We start from the raw sequence: 23037 nt of genomic DNA, 5'->3' as shown, positions 1-23037 counted from the left end.
TGTTTCTAGGACTTTTGGATGTTTTAATAAATATCTCTTAAGTAACTTTAGCCTAGAGTAGTGATTTCTATCTCTGTCTCGTGTTGTGATTGATAGAGCTGACGGCAGTGTTGCTGTTTATGTCCTACCTCCAGAGGCTGCTTTCCTTTTCTATAGGTTAAGTTTTGCGAGCAGCCTGGTTTGAGAACCTTTGGCCTAGTGGGGCATCTTCGTGGATGAATTTTAGAATCAAAACTATTTTTTTAAAGACAGTATGTTTGCAGCAAAATTTATATATATGTATGTATGTATATATATGTATATACACATATATATATACATATATATATATTCAGGCAGGTGCTAAAAATAATGTATACAATAATATAACCCATCTCTTATCTCTAAAAGATAGCCACTGTTTTCTGTTTGTGTATTTTTCTGTGCATGTACAAACATTCTTCAGCAAATAAGATCATACAGTAGGTACCATTCTTTGACTTGTTTTTACTCAGCTAGTATATTTTAAACATCTAGAGAAAACCATTTCTCATAAATAATTTTGTCCAAGGATTCAAAACAAAAGCACAGAAGATAATTTTGAGCAACTTGGCAACGGAGGCTGATGAGAGACAGAGATTGGGAGCAGGGCTATTTCTAGCCTCGTTTGGAGGCCGGGACACATCACAGTTCTCCGGCAACAAACACAGTGCAACAATCCAGGCAAAATTCAGCTAGGCTGAAGCTTATGGTAGCCTTGACTGCGAAAAAATAACGAGAGGACTTCAGGAGGTGTGCCCAGGAAGAAGGAATATTTCCTTCCAGTGAATTAAGGTGATTTGTACAATGGCATGCTTCAGAGTTTTCTGTTTTGTGCATTGTATTTTTAAAATTTTGTTGTGCATCTTGCTTAGCACCAGCCAAGTCTCCCTCTGGCATCCTCTTTCCACTGTTGCTGACTTTCTAGAAGGTTGGATGCGGCAGATGGACCAGTGGGCCCGTGGGTGTCTACGTTAGCTGTGTGACCCGGGCAGTTTAAGAAAAGGTGGCGATATTCCACACCTGTCCTCTTAGTACCTGTCCTTCCTCTAGGCCTCACGGATGTATGTTCTTGCTCTGCTCTTAGGATACTGCAGTTCTCTTTGCCTGAACTAGCCCAGTAGGTTCCCTGAGTTTGCCGATAGTGAGCAGGGGCCTTAGACAGACTTGCCTTATGCAGAGTAGATCAAGGTCTTAGGTCCTGTCCGCTGACCGGGTTGTGTGCATCTAGCGGGGAATTGACAAGAATAGTAGTAACCTGAAACCTAGGTTAGTTGTAGATATTCTCAGCGGAGTTCAGTGTTTTCCACGATGAATAATAAGGTTTTTAAAAAAGAGTGAGAAATGTGAAAATAAGTTTGAGTTTATATAGTTTGTGCTCAGTCTGCCTAAGCGATAACCCTAGACTGGTCATGAGAGGACCATTTGAGGTTCTATTTTAGCTGTATAATGTCTTTGATATCTTGGGGCTTTATAGAACATTAAATTTACATTCCCCAATGATTAGGTCAATTTATGGTTGAGGCCGAGAACTGTATAGTCACTAGGCAGACACCATTACTTGTAATGTCAAATAATCCCTCACTCATACTGTTAAATATAGTCAAGAAATTTTTCGTTCTGTTTGTATTTCAAGAACAACATAGATCTGGTAAGCTGTCCGAACGGGGGTTGGGATCTGAGGCTGATTATTGACTTCTGTTTAAGAGTATGTGCCTGCTGCTGTAGAACCTTTCCTTATCTCTGAGCTCCCTTGATGAAAATGCCCTGCTCCATATTATTATTCCTTTCTCTTCCCGCTTTATTAGGTTCGCTTCAGAAAATTATATATTTTAAAATAGAAATGCTTCTGAGCAGGTGAAGCCTTTGTGTCCTTAAAGCATTTATTATCAGCTGAAGCCGTTTGTTTGGGAGTGACAGTCCGGAAGCACGCTTTCCCTGAAAGCTGGCAGAGAAAAACCTTAAAAGGCAGGCTTTGTCCACTTTTCCTTAATGACCAGCATCTGTCTCTTAGGCCGTTGAGAAGCAGGCCCGGCAGTTCACCACACACTGGAAAATACACCTGCTGTCTTTTTCTCCAAATGATTTCACATTATCTGAGTCCATTCTGAGTGTTGATTCTTAAGAATTTGGCAGGGTGGAAATGATTTTGTTTTTAAAATCTGTTTTTTGTGTATCCTTTTTTAAAAAAAATTAAACTTTTTACTTTGAGAAAATTATAGATTCACATGCATTTGTAAAAAATAATACGTAGAAAACACGTGTACCTTTTATCCAGTTTACACAATGGGAACATCTTGGCAAACCACGGTGTCATTTCAAAACCATGATACTGACATTGATCCATGAACCTCATTCACATTTCACCAGGATTACGTGTATATGTGTACTTACTTATGTGTGTGTATTACATATTTTTGTACAGCTTTATCCCTTGTGTATGTATCCACCACTGCAGTCAAAATTCAGAATAGTTCCATTGCCACAAAGGTCCCTAGTGTTAGTTTCTTACATCCACACCTTCCTTCCTTAACGAGCTTTTTGCTTGTTTCTAGTCATTTGTGGGCATGACTTAAAAGAATCATCTTTTAAATTTATAGCCACACTTAAAAAAATTTATTTAGTTTTTTAGTGTGGTGAAAACACATAAAATTTAATCATCTTAGCTATTTTTAAAAAACTTTTTTTTTTTTTATTTATTCTTGGGAGAGAGACAGAGCATGGGCAGGAGAGGGGCAGAGAGAGAGGAGGGGACACAGAATCCAAAGCAGGCTCCAGGCTCTGAGCTGTCAGCACAGAGCCCGTCTCGGGGCTTGAACTCACGCACCACGAGATCATGACCTGAGCCAAATCCAGACGCTCAACCCACTGAGCCACCCAGGCACCCCGGTCATCTTAGCTATTTTAAGTGTACCCCTGAGTAGTGTTACGTACATTCACATCGACGTATAACAGATCTTCATATCTTTTTCATCTCATAAAACTGCAACTCTGTACCCATTAAACAGCAACTCCCCAGGAAAGGAGTACTTTCTTTTTTTTAAGGCTGAATGATATTCCGTGTGCACGTGCAGCCCACTGTTCGTTCATTCATTCGTTCACTGGTGGACATTCGAGCTGCTTCCACTTCCTGGCTGTTGTGAATAACAGTGCTATGAACACGGGTGTGATCCTGCTTTGGATTCTTTTGGATACATACCCAGAAGTGGAATTACTGGATCATATGGTAGTCCTTTTTTAAAATTTTTGAGGAACCACCGTCCTTTTTCCATAGCAGCTGCACCATTTTGCTTTCCCATCAGCACTGTATACCTGTACTTGAATGATGTTGGGATGAACAAGTTTTAATTCTTCCATTTCTGTTCTTTATTTCATGACTGTTTTGTTGGCCTTTCCTTCACATTTGCTAGTGAATGCTAGCACAAATAGCAGATATTTTGCATTATAGAATGTTTGCGCACCAAGGATGATTCTCAAGGTGTCATCCAAGCATTTTGATGTCCGCTCTTTCCGGTATGAGTAACAGAAACCTTACCTGAACCAGTTTAAGTAAAAAGGGAATTTGATTATAAGGAACGGAGGTGCTACATTGAATCTAAGGGTAGTGATGTGGCAGGCCTTGGAAATCACGGGAGTAAGGGACTGGCTGTCTCATTGAGGGATCCATTTTTCTTTCATCCTGTATCGCGGCTTTCCTCATGTGCTGATGAAATGGCTGTTCCCAAAACCTTCGGCCACCCAGTGACTGAGATGCTCCCGTGGTCCCAATCCAGAATTCCTGGGGGAAGGGAATGATTGGCCCAGCTGGGACCAGTTGCCTGCCATGATGTACCTCACGACAGACTTGGTTAGGGAGACGGAGTCAATGCAAGGACCTGGCAAAGCCATCAGGAGATGTGTGGATTGACTGAGAGGCAGTAGGTAGCCAGAAAGAAAGGGAGTGAGCATAGAGACAGAATGAAAGGTGTGCTTATCAACTGTAACCTAAAATGGACAGCAACCGAGGCCACATTGAAGAAAGGACAGTGGTGCTTGGAAAGGTCTGGGTAAGGACCGTTAAAATGATCTGAGGCAAAGAATTAAAAAAAAAAAAAAAATTCCGAGTGATGCTTTAGTATATAAAGTTGAAAGCCAAGAGGGGAATTGCCTGAAATAATAAAATCATAAAAGAGAATCCCTGACTGATTTCCGGAACGATTTGAATTAAGGAGTAGATTTCAGAAATGTCTTAACACTGTTATTTAGTGTAGAGCATAGAAGATGACATGTCAAACAGCAATTCGTTAACTTTGTTCCAAGAGCTCTGCAAATATATCAGGGGTTCATCAGACACATTGATGGATTATAGCTCAATGATGGAGACATTTAGAGGAAATTAGAATGTAGCCTTAACCTTCTGAAGTCCTGGAACTATTTCCCCAGCAAGCATTAGTGGCGATGATAACTGCCAAGCAGTGGTTAGTGTTAGTATTTAGTAATACTATGTATGAGGTACTGTACTGGGCGCTTTTATACCTGTTACCTCACTTAACCCTCCTCCAGACCGTGGGGGCTCACCGTTTGTTAAACCGAATTTTCCCGGGTGTTTTCAACTGAATTATTAACACTCTGCTTTTCCTTTCAGAGATGTGGTACTGGATCTTTCTCTGGGCTCTCTTCTCCTCTCTGTTTGTCCACGGTGCTGCAGGAGTGTTGATGTTTGTAATGCTGCAGAGACATAGGCAGGGGAGAGTAATCTCTGTCATTGCAGTCAGCATCGGATTTCTGGCTTCTGTAACTGGAGCGATGATCACTAGTAAGTTGATTTTGTTTTGTTCAAGGACCTAATTGTATGTGCACCTAACGGTTCTAGTAACTCTGTTCTTATGATGCATGTGACGGTAGTGTAATCTTCCGTGTGGAATATTTTCAGCTCTGATCACACTTTTGGAAGGAAAGATCAGTTCATTTATTCATCGAACAGATAGTTTTTGTGCTTCTGGGTGAAGACTCGTTACGCAAGGTTTGGTGGGAAATAGAAAAACTTGTAAACGTTGGCAAGGGGCGAAGAAATTCACGGGAAAATTTCTCGTCTAGTGGATGTAGTTTTTGCTTTAAAGGAACTCCCTGTCTAGTAAGGGAGAGAGGTAGGCACACACATTTGACTTTGGTAATTGTCATAAAAAAAAAAAAAAGTGAAAATATAGCCCGTAGGTCCTTCACATTTTCTGCCTGTGACTACAAAATAAAACCTCACTTTCTTCTGAAGCACAAGTTATTATGACACGAATGTCCCCTGACCTAGTAGAAATTGGCCCCTTGAGAAGGTCCCCTGGCCGCTTACAACTTTGCTAGTGCACCGCCCCGTGTGTGTTTCCTACAAGCCCTCAGGTGCCTCCCCTCCGGCCGTTTCTTAACACTGGACGGAGGCCCCAGCCTCTGCCTTTGGTTCAGCGAGTTCTGGCTCCTGCACCGGTCGAGCCAGGACTCAGCTGCATCCTGTTGGGACCGGAGGACACTGCAGCCGCTGCCAGGACAGGGCCCTGCAGACAGTGGCTGCTGGGCTCTGCTGCCGTTGGTTTCTGTCACAACCAGTGAATAGTGGGGGCTCCCGTTGCCCTTAGTTTCCGGCCTCCATCCGTCCCTCTGGGACGGCTCACTGCTGCCACAAGAAGGATGTCGAACTCTCTGGTTGGTTCTTAGCCCCGGAGAGAAGAGTGAGTCCTTTCCTTCTGTAGTTCGAAGGCCTCCTTTTGTATCCCACCGTCACCTTTTCCCAGAGTGACCGGCATACCTCGCACCCTGGGAGGAGAGCCCTGTTTCCGTGTCTCTGCCTCTGTCCCGTGGCACTGATATGACAGTCACGAAATAGTTGTTTTTTCATCCTTTATTTACTGTCTGGTTTTTCTGTGTTATTCTGTATTAGGTTTTCGTCGTTGCTGCCTGCAGCCTATAACTTTATCATATGGCATGTTGTCCATTTTGCCACAGAGAGGCCTTAGGATTATTAAAACATTTTTTAATGCTTATTTATTTTTGAGAGAGAGGGAGAGCAGGTGCGGGAGAGGGCCAGAAAGAAGGAGACAGAGGATCCGAAGCAGGCTCTGCACCGTGAGCACAGAGCCTGATGTGGGGCTCGAACCCACAAACTGTGAGATCATGACCTGAGCTGAAATCAAGAGTTGGACACTTAACCAACTGAGCCACTCGGGCACCCCTGCCACAAAGAGGCTTTAAAACAAGTACTCCAGTTTAGCTGAAGCACAGGATATGCATAGTAAACGAGTAGAGATTCAGCTGGAAAGACCCAGTAGAGCCAAATCCTAGAGGATCTTGGAAGGTGAGCCAGAAAATTTGGGCCTTTTTTCCTGCAGGGCATGGACAACGAGAGTCTTGAATGGGGTTGGCAAGGAACAAAGCAGTCCAGTGGAAAAAATTGTTTTAATAGATGATATGTGTAAAGGACCGAGAGAGCACTCTGAAAGCGCCTTCGTCCCTACTGGGTTCCCAACAACAATGAAAGGGTACCCGGATCATAATAGATACTCAGAAAATACTGGTTGGGGGGATAGATCGAGTAGGGGAGGAAGTGCAAAGGGAAGAGAGGAAGAAACGGGGGAGAGAAGAAGGGAGAAACAAGGGGAAGGAAGAGGGATCGAGAGGCATTAACTGCGATCTGAACTTGAGCCTGGGATCTAAACTAGCTGTGGTTGGAGATGACCTATGGACAACGACAAAGGGAAAAAATCCGAGTTGGTTTTATTCACTGTGGTGTCATACAGAGAGGCTTGAAAGGGACTGCCAGTGTTTTTGATGTGCACCACATAATCGTGGACCCACCACCAGAGGAGGGAAGAAGGGATAGCTTGTTCAGAGGTTGTAAGTAGTGTGTGGATATACGTGAGTTTACTGGCACAAATTATTGTAAAAGGTTAGAGAGCAGGAGAAATGTCCTTCTATTTCCGTTTATCTCTAATGATGCATCTGTGTATGTATTACCTACTTGCAGTTCATCCAAGAATAAAATAAGCCAATGATTTTAGAGACGGCAGTCTTATATTTTACGCCCTTAAAAACATAAATAGTCTGGCATAATTTCAAGTAAAGATTCCAGGTTAGCAATAAAACATTTAAATTTCTTCTGGCTAATCTCTTGACCTGGAGATACTTGAATTAAGAAAACTAGCTGAAGTGTGAATATTTTAACTATATTTATGTTCTCAATGTTTGCGTCTGTGCACTCATAGCTGTATATTCAGGTCTGCAGACGATTGATTAATATCTATTCTGAATGGGAAAATAGGCTGAATATAGATACATCTATTAAATGTTGCTACTTCTTAGATTTTATTCTGAATACAGTGATCTTTCATTTTAGTTGGTTTTTTTTAATGTTTGTTTATTTTTGAGAGAGAGAGACACACACAGAGTGTGAGCAGGGGAAGGGCAGAGAGAGAGGGAGACACAGAATCCGAAACAGGCTCCAGGCTCTGAGTCAGCACAGAGCCTGATGTGGGGCTTGAACGCACGAATGGTGACATCATGACCTGAGCCGAAGTCGGACACTCAACCGACTGAGCCACCCAGGCGCCCCTCATCTTAGTTGGTATTAATGAGAGTTGGGAGAAACTGGGTTTCCATATAATGCCATCAGCTGGCAGTGTAGAGGTAATTTTAGCAAATCTGAAGGTATAAAGTGACATGTCTTTGTTCTGATCACTAATGAGTTTGAACTCCTCTTCCCATGCTTATATATTTAGAATTCTTTTCCTGCAGATTGCTTCCTTAAGTTATGTGTTTACTTTTCTTGGGGGTTCTTCTTTTCTTCTCATTAAACTACAGGGGTTTCTTACACATTTGAGATACGGGTCCCTTGTTGGTTTTGGATTTCACAAGGAACTTCTCAGTCCTTTATCAGTTACCTTCCTCTAGAAATCCTTAATTTCCATGTGATCAGCTCAAAGAGCATTTTGCCTTATGGTCTATGATTTAATTTAAGAAGTTCTTCCCCACACCAAGGTCAAAATATATGCTGATATATTTTCTAACGTTAATTTTATAATTTTACCTCTGCTATAATGATCTTTACTTCATCTAAAACAAGAGTCAGTAAACATTTTCTTAAAGGGCTAGATAGGAAATATTTTTTTAATGTTTGCTTGTTTATTTATTTGGAGCACCTGCGAGTGGGGGCGGAGGGTGCAGCAGAGAGAGAGAGAGAGAGAGAGGGAATCCCAAGAAGGCTCTACCTGTCAGCCGATGCGGGGCTTGAACTCATGAACTGTGAGATCATGACCTGAGCTGACATCAAGAGTCAGACGCTTAACTGACTGAGCCACCCAGGTGCCCCTGGATAAGAAATATTTTAGGGGCGCCTGGGTGGCGCAGTCGGTTAAGTGTCTGACTTCAGCCAGGTCACGATCTCGCGGTCCGTGAGTTCGAGCCCCGCGTCGGGCTCTGGGCTGATGGCTCAGAGCCTGGAGCCTGTTTCCGATTCTGTGTCTCCCTCTCTCTCTGCCCCTCCCCCGTTCATGCTCTGTCTCTCTCTGTCCCAAAAATAAATAAACGTTGAAAAAAAAAAATTTAAAAAAAAAAAATATTTTAAACTTTGCAAGCCAGGTGGTCTCTGCGACAGGTCTTTGGCCCTGCCATTGTAGTGTGAGAGCAAGTATAGACGTGTGTAAATGAATAGGCATGGCTTTTTCCAGTAAAACTTTATTTACAAAAACAGGTGCCTGGCATTCAGACATAATTTCATCAATTCCTGACTTGGGTCCTGGTGAGTCTCATTTTGGGTTTGGTATTAGACAGCATTCCAGGTATTTCCTCCCACATAGTAAGTCAGTTTCTACCACACCACCCACTGGGAAAAAAATGCATCATTTCCACACTGATTCACCTTGTTTGCGTATTATGTTCAAGGTACAAGGGTCTGTCTCTGAACCCTGTTCTGATTTGTTAGTTTTTTTATGCGTTCTTCCAGCAAGGTCACATTTTCTTTATCGCTACGGTTTTGTGGTATTTTGTATCTGGTAAGGCTAGATTCCGCTCATTTCTTTTCCTTCTCAAAGTCGGCATAGCTATTTATGGGCTTTTATTCTTTCATATAAATGTTAGAATATGTCTACTCAGTTGCTCAAAAAGTATAGTTATGGTTTTTATTGGGATTTAATTGAATGGAGAGGTTGCTTTGGGAAGAACTGGCATATTAAACTGTTCCACCCAAGAACATCTAATAGATTTCCATTTATTTAGGTCATCTTCTAGTCTTTTGTTAGAGTTTAAAAATGTTTTTCTCAACAAGGGGGTTGAATACTTTTGGTGAACTTAATTCTCAGACTCTTCCTATATTATGGTGGTTGTGCTTGGTATCTTTTGAGGACATTGCTTAGTTTTATTGGTGTAGAGAAACACCGTTCCGTTTTCTTTTTTTTTTTTTTTAATTTTTTAAAATATTCACTTACTTTAGAGAGAAGGAGAGAGAGAGACAGAGCGTGAACATGGAGAGGCAGAGAGAGAGGGAGACACAGAATCAGAAGCAGGCTCCAGGTTCTAAGCTGTCAGCACAGAGTCTGACGGGGGGCTCGAACTCACAAACTATGAGATCATGACTTGAGCCAAAGTCAGACGCTTAACTGACTGAGCCACCCAGGCATTCCAACACCGTTCAGTTTTCTGAATTAACTGAAAGATTAACAAAGCAAAAAACTGGCTCTTTGGAAAGATACTAAGATGAATAGATTGCTGGCAAACTAATTTTAAAAAGTTGAAGGCAGAAAAGTAAAATATAGACAAAATAGAATAAATAACTACATACTCAATAATGTAGAACAAAGAAATATAAAAGTTTTTTGAACAGAGATATATTCCTAAATATCAACTGTCCAAATTGGCATAAGAAGAAAGAAAATACGAATGGAACAATCAGTATATTTAAACAATTGACATGTTGAAGACTTTCTCCTCCCAAAGGAACTCCAGGCTCAAACGGGGCTCACAGAGGAGTTCTACCAAATTTTGAAGGAATGGTTTAGTTCCCGTTTTATCCAAATTATTGCAGAAACGGAAAGAGAAAAAGCTGTGCACAGCTTATTTGCTGAGGCCAAAGTAATCTGGGTAAGCAGCATAAAGAGTGCACAAGAATAGGAGGGTATGGGCTCATTTACCTCGTGAGTGTTATCCTACGAATGCAGAGATAATTTGGGATCACAAATGACTATGGCTGTATGCCAGGAAAACACGATTTATGGAAACTGAAATTTAAATTTTGTGTAATTTTCATGCATCGTGCAATATTCTTCTTTTGACTTTTTCAAAACCATTAAAAAATGTAAAAACCATTCCTAGCTCCCATGCCGCGTCCATGTGATGCGGGGTGCAGGTTGGACCTACGGACCACCGCTTGCCAGCCCCTCATCCGACCGCACAAGCTGACGGAACCCACACTGTTAAAACCAAATCTGCCTTGGCCTTCACGTCCACTCTCTCTCTCAGGAACTATGGAGGGCGACCCGAATCACTTTCACTGGTGTGGCGCTGTGGGCCCTTTGTGTTGTTGGATATTGACGTCTTCTGTCCACTGGTGGCTCTTTGTCTAGTCTCTCCTGTCCTTGCGGTTCATATCTTTCACTGGCCTCCACACCATCGCAGCATTGCTTTCCTCACTTCATCCTCACTCTGCCAGCCTTCGCTAGTCCCTTGGTCCTCATGGGGTCTTTCCTTATTTCTAATTGATTCTGTCTGCCATTGTTGGGAGGGGCAGTTCTGAACATGTATCATTGACTTCAAACATCCTGTTTTGCTTGTGTCTTCTTCATTCTTGCATAACTTAGCCTTGTATTTCCCCAAGAAAATAAAGACCATAATATTTGTATTCTTTCAACTGGCTAGTGTTCAGCCAAATAGACCTTAAAGAGAGTAAAAACTAAAGCTCAAATTGGGGGGAGGACCTTTGTTAGCATATATAAATATAGAAAGATTAATATCCAAACTATATTCTAGAAACCCTACGAATCAAATAAGAAAAGACAACTCGGTAGAAAAAAGGACAAAAGATTTGACAAATGTTTTATGGGGCGGTTAGGTGGCTCAGTCAGTTGAGCGTCTGACTTCGGCTCAGGTCGTGATCTCACGGTTCGTCAGTTCGAGCCCCCCCATCAGGTTCTGTGCTGACAGCTCAGAGCCTGGAGCCTGCTTCTGATTCTCTGTCTCCCTCTCTCTCTCTACCCCTCCCCCACTCATACTCTGTCTCTCTCTGCCTCTCAAAAAGAAAGAAATGTAATTTAAAAAATTAGAAAAAAAAAAAGATGTGACAAACATTTTGTAAAAGTAGAAAACCCTACTGGCCATTGATATGTGAAGAAAAGCTCAGTCACATTAATTATTATCAGGGAAATGCAAATTAATCACAGAGATACCTTTTACCCATCAGACTGACAGAGATTAAAAAAAAAAAAGATACCAACTGCTTTTGAAGATATGGAGTAACTAGAATATAAATTGGGGTAACTTCTTTGGGAGACAGTTTAGCATCACCTTAGCCAAGTTGAAAATGCCCGTAACATGAGACGGAGCAGTCCCACTTTCACCCGTGTGATGAAGAGAAATTTTTGAGTGCTTCTGTGTGCCAAGGGTTGCACGCAAGGATGTTCACAGAAGCAGTGTTTCTCATTGCTCAGTATTGGAAACAAAGGTCATTGGCAGTGGAATGGATCAATTGTGGTATATTCATGTGTAGAATTCTATGCAGTAGCGAAAATGCATGAATTATACCTATACCACACGCATGATACCTTTCAGACCTGTAAGGTGTACAGTATCCATTTACAAAAAATTAGTTTATTCAGAAAGCTAAGTCATATATATTTTTAGGACACAGGAAGGTGGTAAAGCCAAAGAAAAGCAAAGGAATGATCAAAAAACAAAAACAAAACAAAACAAATACAGGGAGGGAATGGGACGTGACTGGGCAGAGTCCACGGGAACTTCAAAGGAAATAGAGACGTTCTTTTCTTCAGCTGGATAACAGTACTTGGGAATTTGTTATTTTATAACCTACGTGTAGTTTTATAAATATCTGCTCACTATTCAATAGCAGTGTTCCCAAGTACAGTGTTCCCAAACATTTAAAATTGTTTGCCTGCAGATCTTTTAGATCGAGAATTCCACTGACGCAGTCTTTTCTGACCAGTGCTTCTGGGTGTGAAATCATACAGGACTTCTGCACATCTGCTTCTCTTGGAGCGAGGTGGTAACTTCCAAACTGGTCCCTAGCTGATTATCAACAGGAAAGAAAATGAAATTTATATTCTCATTTGTTTTATTCTCTGCATAACACTCTTTTGATGACACCCCCAAATCAGTGCTCTGCTCAGTTGTAATCCCTACTTTCAGTTTGGTATGTATCTCCCCAGATTTCTATTTACTTATCACATTTGTTTGTATTTTCCTATAGACATGTTTACATATAGGTGCACTTACATGCGGGTGTATGTACTAGTGGAGAATATATAGTCTTGTGTTCCATTGTCTTTGTTGCATAAATGACATGTCTTAGGTCCTTTCTGAGTTGGTTCATAAAGTTTATATTTTTCCTTTGAAATTGTATGGGTTTCATGGTGTGGACTTGGTATAGTTTAACCACTCCAGGCTGATGGACTTGGGTTCTTGCTTTTGACTTTGTGGAGTTTTAGGGTTTTTTGTTTGTGTTTTTGTTTGGTTTTTTGTTTGTTTTGTTTTGTTCTGTTTGCTTTTACAAAAAGTACTGCCTCGGTTATTCTATGTGTGTTTGTGTGTGTATATGTGTGTCTGTATTCTGGACATCAATCAAGTATCTTAATCAAGTGTTCTAGTCTGTCCCTTGATGGGTTCTGCTTATTTTTGTGTAGTCTTTCAGCAGTTCTCTTTTCCTAAGATCATAAATATATTCTCTCATATTTAAATTTTTTTAGCATTTTTATTTATTTTTTGAGAGAGAGAGAGAGAAAGAGAGAGAGAGAGAGAAAGAGAGAGAGGGAGAACATGAGCGGGGAAGGGGGAGAGAGAGGGAGACACAGAATCCAAAGCAGCTCCAGGCTCTGCACGGTCAGCACAGAGCCCGACATGGGGCTCTAACTCACAAACCGTGAGATCATGACCTGAGCCGAAGTCGGACGCCCAACCGACCGAGCCACCCGGGCGCCCCATATTCTCTTATACTTTAAAATTTACATTCGTAGTTTCGTTTTTAACATTTTGTTCTTTAACCCATCTGAAATTTATTCTGGGGAGCGGTTTGAAGTAGGGACCTAGATTTATGGCGTCCAGCGGCAGCCACGTGTTCCGGCACCATTTGCCGAATGCCGAACGACCCATGGGAAACACCTGTCTCATCCACTGCTGTGGCAACTGCCAGCCAAAGTTGAGAGCGCATCCTAGGACCAGTCACTCTCCCAAGACTTACCAAGCATCACCTGTTCGTCTTCACCCGCGCCCATTACAGCTGAGGAAACAGGGCACACGAGAGGGGAAGTGATTACCGTGGGTGGCCCATTTGGAAGGTGGCGGATCGCAGACTTTAATCCACAGGTCTGGCTCCAGAACCCACGCTCTTCGTGTCATGTAAACGTGTGAAGAAGTTTGACTTGATAGATTTGCTTCCCATTCCCTAGGCCGCTGGAGCTAGTTGAGTGCCCAGTGTTTCCTCTCCTTTGGATCATTTTTGAAAACTTCATGCTGGAAGGACGGAGGCCAAATGGTGTTTTTAAAATTGACGATAGTCTTGGAAATCTGGGGTAAATCCTCATAAAAGTGGAGTATTTCTCAGGTTTAATATAATTTCTGATAACAGAGAAAGCAGAAGATCTTGACAATTTTTTAATGTTTGTTTATTATTGAGATGCAGAGCATGAGCGGGGGAGGGGCCGAGAGAGAGGGAGACACAGAATCCGAAGCAGGCCCCAGGCTCCGAGCTGGCAGCACAGAGCCCCACGCGGGGCTCGAACGCACGAACCGTGAGATCGTGACCTGAGCCGAAGTCGGACGCTTAACCGACTGAGCCACCCAGGCGCCCCAGATCTTTACAATTTTTAAAGACTGTTATCCAATTCTAAGATGTGAGGATATCACCAATTACACTAGTGAAGTTTATTACTTGATTAAGCAAATGCAGGTGCCATTAGAAGTTTTATTTAATGTTGAGATGATAATTATTCACTTTATGATTTTCTGAATTCCTTGTTCTCTCTTTCAAATAGTGTCAATGTGAAATGATAGACTGCTTTGGGGATTTACAGCCAGACTCACCTAGATTGAAATTCCAGCTCTTGTACTTACTGTATTTCCACAGGCTAGTAATTGAGCCTCTGTGAACCTGTGTTTTCTATCTTTAGGTAATAATACCCTGGAGTGGTGTGGATATTTAAACCAGGTAATATTTGTAAAGGTACGATCAAGAAACATAGTATGTAGGAAATATGATACACATTTTAATTTCCTTCTTAAAAAATGTGTCTAGGGGCACCTGGGTGGCTCAGTCAGTTAAGTATCCGACTCTTGGTTTCGGCTCAGGTCATGATCTCACAGTTCGTGAGTTCCAGCCCCGCGTCGGGCTTTATGCTGACAGTGCAGAGCCTGCGTGGGATTTCTCTCTCCCTCTCTCTCTGCCCCTCCCCAGCTTAGTCTCTCTCTCTCTCTCCCTCTCAAAATAAGCAAACGTTTAAAAATGTGCATATAAAGTCCTTGGCTTAGATTAATAATTTGTTTTTCCCTTGTGTATCGCTTTGGAGAAATATGGTTCCTTTTATTTGGGAGATTTTAAGAGAAGTACAGAGATAATTCTTAGCTAATTTTTATGAACGGATTTCTATCTCAAATAATGGTCATTTCAGTGTCTCTGAATCCTCTACTTCTGGTCTTGCTTTTTGTTTGGTCATTCTAGGATAGAGAGACAGTTTTTTTTCTAGAGGAAAGTTTTAAGGCCATCTCAATCTGTAAGAAGGCATACTGTAACTTAAATGTTTCATTATATATACTATATTAATAAGGTGAAGTATTCAATCATATGGGCTCTGCCACTCCTGGGAGGTCTCTCAGGAATTCTCCTGGAGAATCTCTGGGATTCTCTCATTCTCAGAAGTGTGCACCATCTGAACATTTCTCCCAGAACAGGTGCTGAGTTCATCTTCCATTTTTATTAGATGTCAAGATACTAGTCTCTAAATAACTTTACAGGTGTATGCTTTATTAAGAACTACAATAAACTGCTTTATATGGTAGATTCTGAAATGTAGCAGTCTGCTATCCTGATTATCTTATAGGACACCGAAGAATTAATTTTTTAAAAAATGTCTTAGTTAATTCAGAATTTTGATTAACTTCTGTAATTTTCTCTTTTCACTAATAATTATTAATACATTGCATTGTATGTTGATAAAAGTAGTGGTGATGTCTGGCCAGTTCCACGCCCAGGTGAGAGATTCCAATAGCAAATTATTCCTTTTCTATGAACCTGTTCGGTGCCTAGTGACAGCGTGTACTATAAATACGTATTTTACAGTTGAATAGGAAAAAAGAGGCCTGTCTTCCAGTTACGTGACGTGGTAAAGCGTGACTTTTGCCAGTCCCAGGGAAACTTCCGCGGACGGTTCACAAAATGAGAATGATCGATTGCTGAAATGCAAACACCGACGTCGCCTCGGAGCAGGGGGTCACGGACGGAATGCGTGTGTGATCTTGTTTCTCTGCCCCTCTCTCGTCCAGGTGCAGCCGTCGCCGGCATCTACAGAGTAGCAGGGAAGAACATGGCCCCCCTGGAAGCGCTGGTGTGGGGCGTGGGACAGACTGTATTGACATTAATCATCTCCTTTTCAAGGATCCTCGCCACACTCTGAGGTTTCGGTGGGAATGCCTCACGTCACCGAAGGAAACAGATGTACAGCTTCTCAGAAAATGGCGTTGTTAACGAGCGGGAGTGAAATGGTACCCGAAGGTGGAAGGAGCCGGGTCACAAGCGAAGGAAGGCCTTGAGCTGTGTGCAACGATCGCCCTCTGGTGTTCAAGTGATTGCACTACCGCACTGCACCTTACGTGCCTCCGTCCCGGGCCAGGCGCATTACACTACCGGAAGCTACGAGGGGAAGCACCTTGTTTAGCTGCCAATCAGGTTAACACTGGTGTTGAATCACCGTTGTTAACAGTGTTGTGTTAAGTTACAGGGACGTTTGGAGGAATTGATATATGTGCCAAACTCCTCTTCTTCTTCTTTTTTTGTTTTTTAACATTGATCATGTGACAATTTGCAAGTGTAGATGTAGACGAGTGCTGTGAACCACATCCGACATGACTTCAGGTAACTAGTGACATTTTTGTCGTGTAACGCTAAATCCCGTATGAGTGCTGAATACCGGATCATTTAATATGATAGGGAAATTACTTGATTTTTCACGTTGAGCGTTTCTGGGATTTAGGGCTTTAATATGTTTAGGCATTATTGTTATTTACTTTAATTTATGTGGAAAATAATACTTAATGGAAAACTAGCTAAACTCTTTTAAGGACTCAAAGTAGACCTGTAGGGTGCATCCTTTCCAGTCACTTAAATAACACTCTTTTAATAGTTTCCCTCCTACGAAACTATTCTGTTGATATGAATTCAGAAACTTTATGGGTCACACACGTTGATTGTAGTTTGTGTGTCATGAAAATATAATTTGAAAATTTTCTTAGAACCTTTGTAAGAAAAGTCCGAAATGCATGTTGCATTCTTTGACCCTTCTAAAGAAAGTTTTTGCCATGTGAGCCATGGAGAAAACATCTTTATAACTAGTATCTTGGTGGGATTATATTACTTGTTGCACATATCTTGATTTTTGACAAAACATACACAATCTTAATCTTTCATTCTGGAGTATTAACTATATTTAAAGAGTGGCCTAAATTAGGCTGTGAAAACAAAAAGCCTCATTTGTAGATAAGTAACAAGTAAGTTATATACGAAAAGTAACAAACTATCTTACTTTGGGCATGTGGTAACATGATTTCGCTAAGTAAAAATTGGGGTATATAGTACATAATTTTAAAATTTGGCAGTTAATCTCAGCATATCAGTACAGTCCTGAGCATGTAGTAGAGTGATTCTGTTGTTCAGTTCTTGTTTTATGCTATTCTTTAAATTTACTAGAATGAAAAAGCCCTGAGCATACAACACTTTAAGGGATTCTGGCAAGATGTAATCGTTTTTAAGAGTACAGGAATAAGGGAAAACACAGAGCCTGGTTGAATTTGTCTCCTACTGAGATTTTTAAAAATACCAGGTATTCTTACAAATGTACTAACTCAAAAAGCCACTGCAGAAAATATCTGAAGGGCAATCCAGAAAATAATCTGCATACTCTAGCCTCACTGTTTTATAAATGATTTGGTAAAAAGTAGTTTTCTATTAGGTCCTGTTCAAATGTAAGAACTTCATTGCCCACACTACTTCTGTCCACCAAAAAGCAGAATATGTATGCATGATTTACCAATAAGGAATTGGGGTAGGGGATACTTTTACCAGTATGGAGGCCAATTTGGGGGGTTTACTAATGCTGTGGCTTGGAAATCTGTTTAAAAAAAAAAAACCAATAAGCAACTATGCATCCCTAGAGATCTTTGGAGTAAATCTTAAAATTGATTCTTTTTATTATGTACAAGCCTAGAATTATGTTCATGTGTTCTTTCTATTCCTGATGTTTTCCCAAATTAAATGTAGGCATACATTTCCCAAGTCGGTTTGATTTCTCCGTTTCTTTCAGACTTGAATTGTGTTCTTTACTTTGCCTATTCTGTCAATAATTTCAAGTGTTCATATTCTTTGAGAGGAATTACTGATAATGTGTTTACATTGTTTCAGATCTATCTACAAAATGGGTATTTATTTCAACATATGGTTATTTCATGATTTAGGAAAGTTATCATGGTAAGGGAATAGGGAGCTCATGGTTTGGAATCCAAAATTAGCCACATTAAATCCATCAAGGTGTGGACCAAAGAGATTTTAACTCCTGTTTTTACTCTGGAATGGAAGTATAATTGGATGGAGAATAATTAGTCTGCAGCTGCCCCATCAGGTTGCTTTACGTGATGAAGTGTGTGTGTGTGTGTGTGTGTGTGTGTGTGTGTGTGTGTGTGTACTTTGAAACATTAGGGGAGTTTTTGGTTTCTTTGCTGTTTTTAGTTCTTTTCATTGGGATTTTGTGCAACTGTCCCTCTCTTGATGTTTTGAAATGCAGCTGAATAGAGTGAATTGATGAAATTGTCTTAATAGCTACTTCTATGGCGAGATTTTTTTTAATCGGTGGTTTTCCTACAGAGACAATGGACGCTTGAGGCTATGTATCTACACACACGTATATATCATTACATACATATATCTAAGGCTGCTATATATGAATATAGTCTAATTGGGAAGCTTTTGTTCAGTGAACGCTTTTCATGTTCTAGTGGAGAATTTTGTGTGTTTGTTCAGTTGAGTGATCTTTTAAATAGGTAAGGATGTGTGAGATTTTTGAATTTGGGGAAATTTTTCTTGGTTTAGTCATGCTGGAGACCCTTTTTTATGATATGACAGAAGCCCTTATTGATGTATTTGGGTGACACCTTCTTAAAATTTGTATGTGATCTAGCAGTAAACTTTCTATGTGACATATGCGGGAAGGAAGGGGGAAATCCTTCAGCGTTTACACTCCTTATTTAAAAAAAATGTTTATTAAAATACCACTGACAGTGAAATCAGTTCCCCAAAGAAGAGACCTCTGGCCCAGTGCCCAAACAAATTCTTATTTAACAGACTGATGAGAACTGTCCATAGAGCAGAATTAGTCAGGGGGGCGGAGCCATCTAAGCTACAAGTAGTAAGTCACCCTTTTAAATGCAAGAGGTGCAATGAATCTGCACTGAGGGGTGACTCTACTGGTTGCTTGGAGGAGGAGATTTCTGCACTGAGAGGTGACTCCTACTGGTTGCTAGGAGGAGGAACAGGAGGCGGCCCTGTTCGGTGTTTGTGGCTTCGTCTCCCTTACTCTGGATCTCAGTGGATAGTAGCCAGTGTTACGGTTTATTACCCAGTATACTTTCTTAGTATTTGCAACATAGGTTTCCACGGCCAAAAGTAAGGGTTTTGTTTGTACTTGAAGTGAGAGCTAAGGAGATGAGCTGCCCTGTATAGCATGCATTTGTGATATAAGGAAGAGGGTAAGTTAAAGTCAGTGTTGTCCAAAAGGTCTTTGTTAGAGAACATCTAATGAAGACATGAGCGGGGCCGCCATGTGAAGCCGACACTCACCAACTGACTCAATTTTGTAAATGTTTTTGGTGGATCTGCTGTCTTCAAAGCGCTGTGCTGAGTATTTCCTGTAGTAAGTACAGGGATGACCGCGATGGATCCTGCCCTTGAGTCCTCCAAGAGCCGGCAAGATGATTACAAATCCTAAAAAGGTTGGGACACTTGGCTTCCCGAGTTTCTGTTCGAGAGCTTAAGTCCTGTTCCCTCCCCTCAAATTCTGTTTTTCCCAGCTTATCCACCAAAGGAAATATCTGCAACCGAGATCTCATTACTGGGGCAGAGTGGAGAGAATACTAGCCTCTAAGCCAGCAACATCGATTTCAATCCAGGGAGCAGCACTCGTTGATGTTTTGTTTGTGAACACAAAGCAGTACATGTCTGGTAGCAAATGACCAATAGATAGTCGTTAGAATTTTTTAATTACATTTTTTAATACCAACTGAATACGTTGTTTTATAAAATTCATCTATTTTCTTCAATTTCCACCACCTTTTCCGTGCATGTATTTTAAGAAGGAAACTAAAAAATGTCTCTTAATAAACTTGCTTCCTTTACCTCCTCTCCATCTCTCTCTTTTTAAAAGTTTTTAAAGTTTATTTATTTTGAGAGAGAGAGAGAGAGAGAGAGAGAGACAGAGAGAGTGAACAGGGGAGGGGCAGACAGAGAGAGAGAATTCCAAGCAGGCTCCACACTGTCAGCACAGGGCCCAATGCGGGGCCCGAACTCACAAACCGCGAGTTCATGACCTGAGCTGAAACCAAGAGTTGGATGCTTAACTGAGTCCCCCGGGCGCCTCCCTCTCCCTGTCTTGATTTTGAAAATCAGCAGATACTCCTCTAAGACCACTTCTGGGAGTTGGTGGTGGTGGGAATGGCCAGGACCAGCAGGGCTAAATTGCCAGTCGTGTTCACCATTAGTTAAAAGAGGAAAAGGGTGAGGGTAACCGGCGTTGACTCCTTTGCCTTATCCTGCTCCCTTCCCTTGGATCATTCAGGCAACATTCACTGAATCTCTCCCACCTGCAGCTTACTATCCTGGTAGGGATGGGAAAGGGTGTCCTTTAGGAGCCCCATCTTTCCAAGCTGCCGCCCTGGCCTTTGGGCTTCCTGTGTCGGAGAGAGAACTGGGCTTCAGTGCCCGCCAAGTCCTTCCTCCCAAGGACCAAAGGTGCTCACGCCCAGCCTGTTTGTTTCCAACTTCAAGGGAATACTGATGTTTTTCATTTATGTCCACTTTATAATTCAGGAAGTCACAAGATGCTAAGAATATTGTCTGAAATATTCTCAAACGACTTCACTCTTGCTACTAAAATGCTTCCCTCTCAGAAAAGTCTTAATCAGAATCTCTTCAGAGAGTCCTTACCTGCTTGTAAGATGTGAAGAACCTGGAAAGTTAGGAAGAAATTCTGCTAGGCCCAAATTACGGGGAAGTTGGCAATAAACTTGCTGGGCAGCTGAATCAGTTGTTCCTTTTAAGAACCAGAGGTGAGACTCTCGGTGCTGACAGTTGGCTGGTCGTCCGTCAGACCAGGTGGCTCATAATGTCCCCGAACTCCCAGTCCTTCTTATAACGTCTTGCAGGGAGACTCTTCAGGTGCAAAAGGACATTATTTGATTAAAGATGAGAAAGTTTTTCAAGCACGTGGCAGCATTTTGTAGCAGCGGGGTGTTTAAAGATGGGAAGAAGAGCTGGGAGGTAACGCAGGAAAGCCTGGGTGCGCGCGATGAAGGCCCCTACGTGATGTGAACACAGCTCTCCCTTGTGTTAGGGTCGTAAACTACACTGTGTGAGTCTGTCTCCTGCGCGTTGAAACATGCTGTTTCTTTATTTGTGAGGCTTAACTGGCCACAGAGCATTTGAAATCCTAGTACATTTGTGTGTGTGTGTGTGTGTGTGTGTGTGTGTGTGTGTGGTAGGTTTTCCTTTCTCATGAAAGGGTCTCTGTTCGGTGTAGGCAATACAGTGTTTTTGAGGAGGCTGCTGAAATAGTTCTCTAAAAACGTATCTGTGAATTTGTTTGGGGAAGTAGTGATTAACATACAAAGGATTTTCAGTAAATGTGGGGATGTACCAGTTAATATTTTATTAATGGACAGGAACGCCCACATTCTTTGAGTGAACTGAGCTCTGAGCTGTAACTGTCTCCTCTCCCGCGTTTAGAGGCCTCACTTTTACATTCTTTGCGGCCATTGCACGTATGTTGAACTTACATAATAACGCTTTCTGGATTTTGAGAACTAATTTTGAGTTTCTTAAAAACCTCCCTCTCCGTTCCATACAGATGTCATATGTTATAGTTTAAACGTACGTACGGTGTGTTCATAGACTCAAAAGAGCTGGTTTAGAAGAAAATGTTCTTAACACCTTATGGGTAGGTATGCAGCTCCCCTCTTGGGGAACGTCTTTAGGTGTGCAACTGAAACTAGAAAGCTGTGTCACACATACATATAGAAAGAGGAACTATAATTCACACTTACCGTAACGGTAACACGTTTTCTCCTAAATACATACTGATAATTGCTAAAGATCATCTCTTGTTTTAGAGCCCTGTACGAATGAATATGAACTTGGTAGTATTGCTGCTGCTAAGTTACTCTTGTTTTTAAATGAAAGTATTTGCACATCATCACTAAGTATCTTGGGGGAAGGAACATTTAAAAGTTTTCTCCACGGAGAGCAAAATAGAGGCACTTGTTGGAAAAGTAATTAAAAGTGATTTACTTTCAATACTGGATGAGTTGATGGTCTACACTTTCTTGGTATTTGTGATATCAGATGCATCTATGATGGAGAGATTTTTTTTACAGTTTTGGCTCTCAACACACACACACACACACACACACACACACACGTGCGCGAGCTCTGTATATTTAGATGAACAAACAAAAGTGCACAGTATTTTTCATTTTAGTCCTATAACTTGGTAAAATTTGTAGGATTCTACCATGAAGTATTAACCCCTGACTCTAGTCATTCTAGGACAAGGGGATCAACTTCACGTTCACCAACAAAACTGTCTTGATTTAAATAGCAAAAATATAGTTTACCCGAGAGGTATTAAAAACTCACTTTCAAATTGTGTTAAGTCTCAGACCACTGATGAATCATTTAGCAAAACAGTCCAGTTTTTAAAAGCTAAATGATGCATTAGTGCCTTGCAGTTAAGACACGTTTGCAAAGTGAATGTGGCAGGATTCAGGATTGGCACATTGTCACTGGAGGCTTAGCGGTTAGGGACAGCGTAATCGAAATTACTCCTTGTGGTTTGTAAAGATCAGCCATTTTGCCGTTGACTCTGACAGATGACAGTTCTTCTCATTACGCTTTCGTGATGTGCTATTGGTCTGTATCTTTTTCTTTTCTACAAGAAAGCTTGAGCTGGAGAAAAATGTAGTCCAGACAAGTTAACGTGGGATTTTAAAATTTAGTTTTGTTGGAAACTCGAAATTCTGGTGTGAGCCGTGTCAGTTTTATACTGTAGTTCAAGGGCAGACACTTTATGTAACCTTTAGGCATACGTTTACCATCAGGGATTTATTTTTACTATAGAAATACTTAATGTACTGTGAAGTTCAAAGACGGGAAGGATACATGTTGAACGGGGTAACGCACAAAAACAAAGGCATACGTGATGAAGTACCCTACATTATGTGAACACGGTCTCCCCCTTCTGTTAAGACTGTAAACTACACTGTATGAGTATGTGTTTGTATTGTGCATGTTTACATAATACGTTTAAT

The 23037-nt window shown here is 41.3% G+C and overlaps 1 protein-coding gene across 1 annotated transcript in view; it reads left to right on the top strand.

The window, feature by feature from the left end:
- The window catches only part of TMEM170B (transmembrane protein 170B), a 31429-nt gene extending 13689 nt beyond the window's left edge, over positions 1-17740 (top strand). Inside the window, exons 2-3 of the mRNA XM_040460721.1 lie at positions 4643-4813; positions 15736-17740. Of these exons, the coding sequence (XP_040316655.1) occupies positions 4643-4813; positions 15736-15866 (302 nt within the window). The 3' untranslated portion in view covers positions 15867-17740. The remainder of the gene's footprint in view (positions 1-4642; positions 4814-15735) is intronic.
- Positions 17741-23037: the final 5297 nt, after the last annotated feature.

This window comes from Herpailurus yagouaroundi, unplaced genomic scaffold, assembly GCF_014898765.1.
Source record: "Herpailurus yagouaroundi ecotype Mexico unplaced genomic scaffold, PumYag 250, whole genome shotgun sequence".
NCBI lineage: Eukaryota > Metazoa > Chordata > Mammalia > Carnivora > Felidae > Herpailurus > Herpailurus yagouaroundi.
The sequence above is the reverse complement of the archived record's forward strand: the minus strand, read 5'-3'. Positions and strand labels throughout refer to the sequence as shown.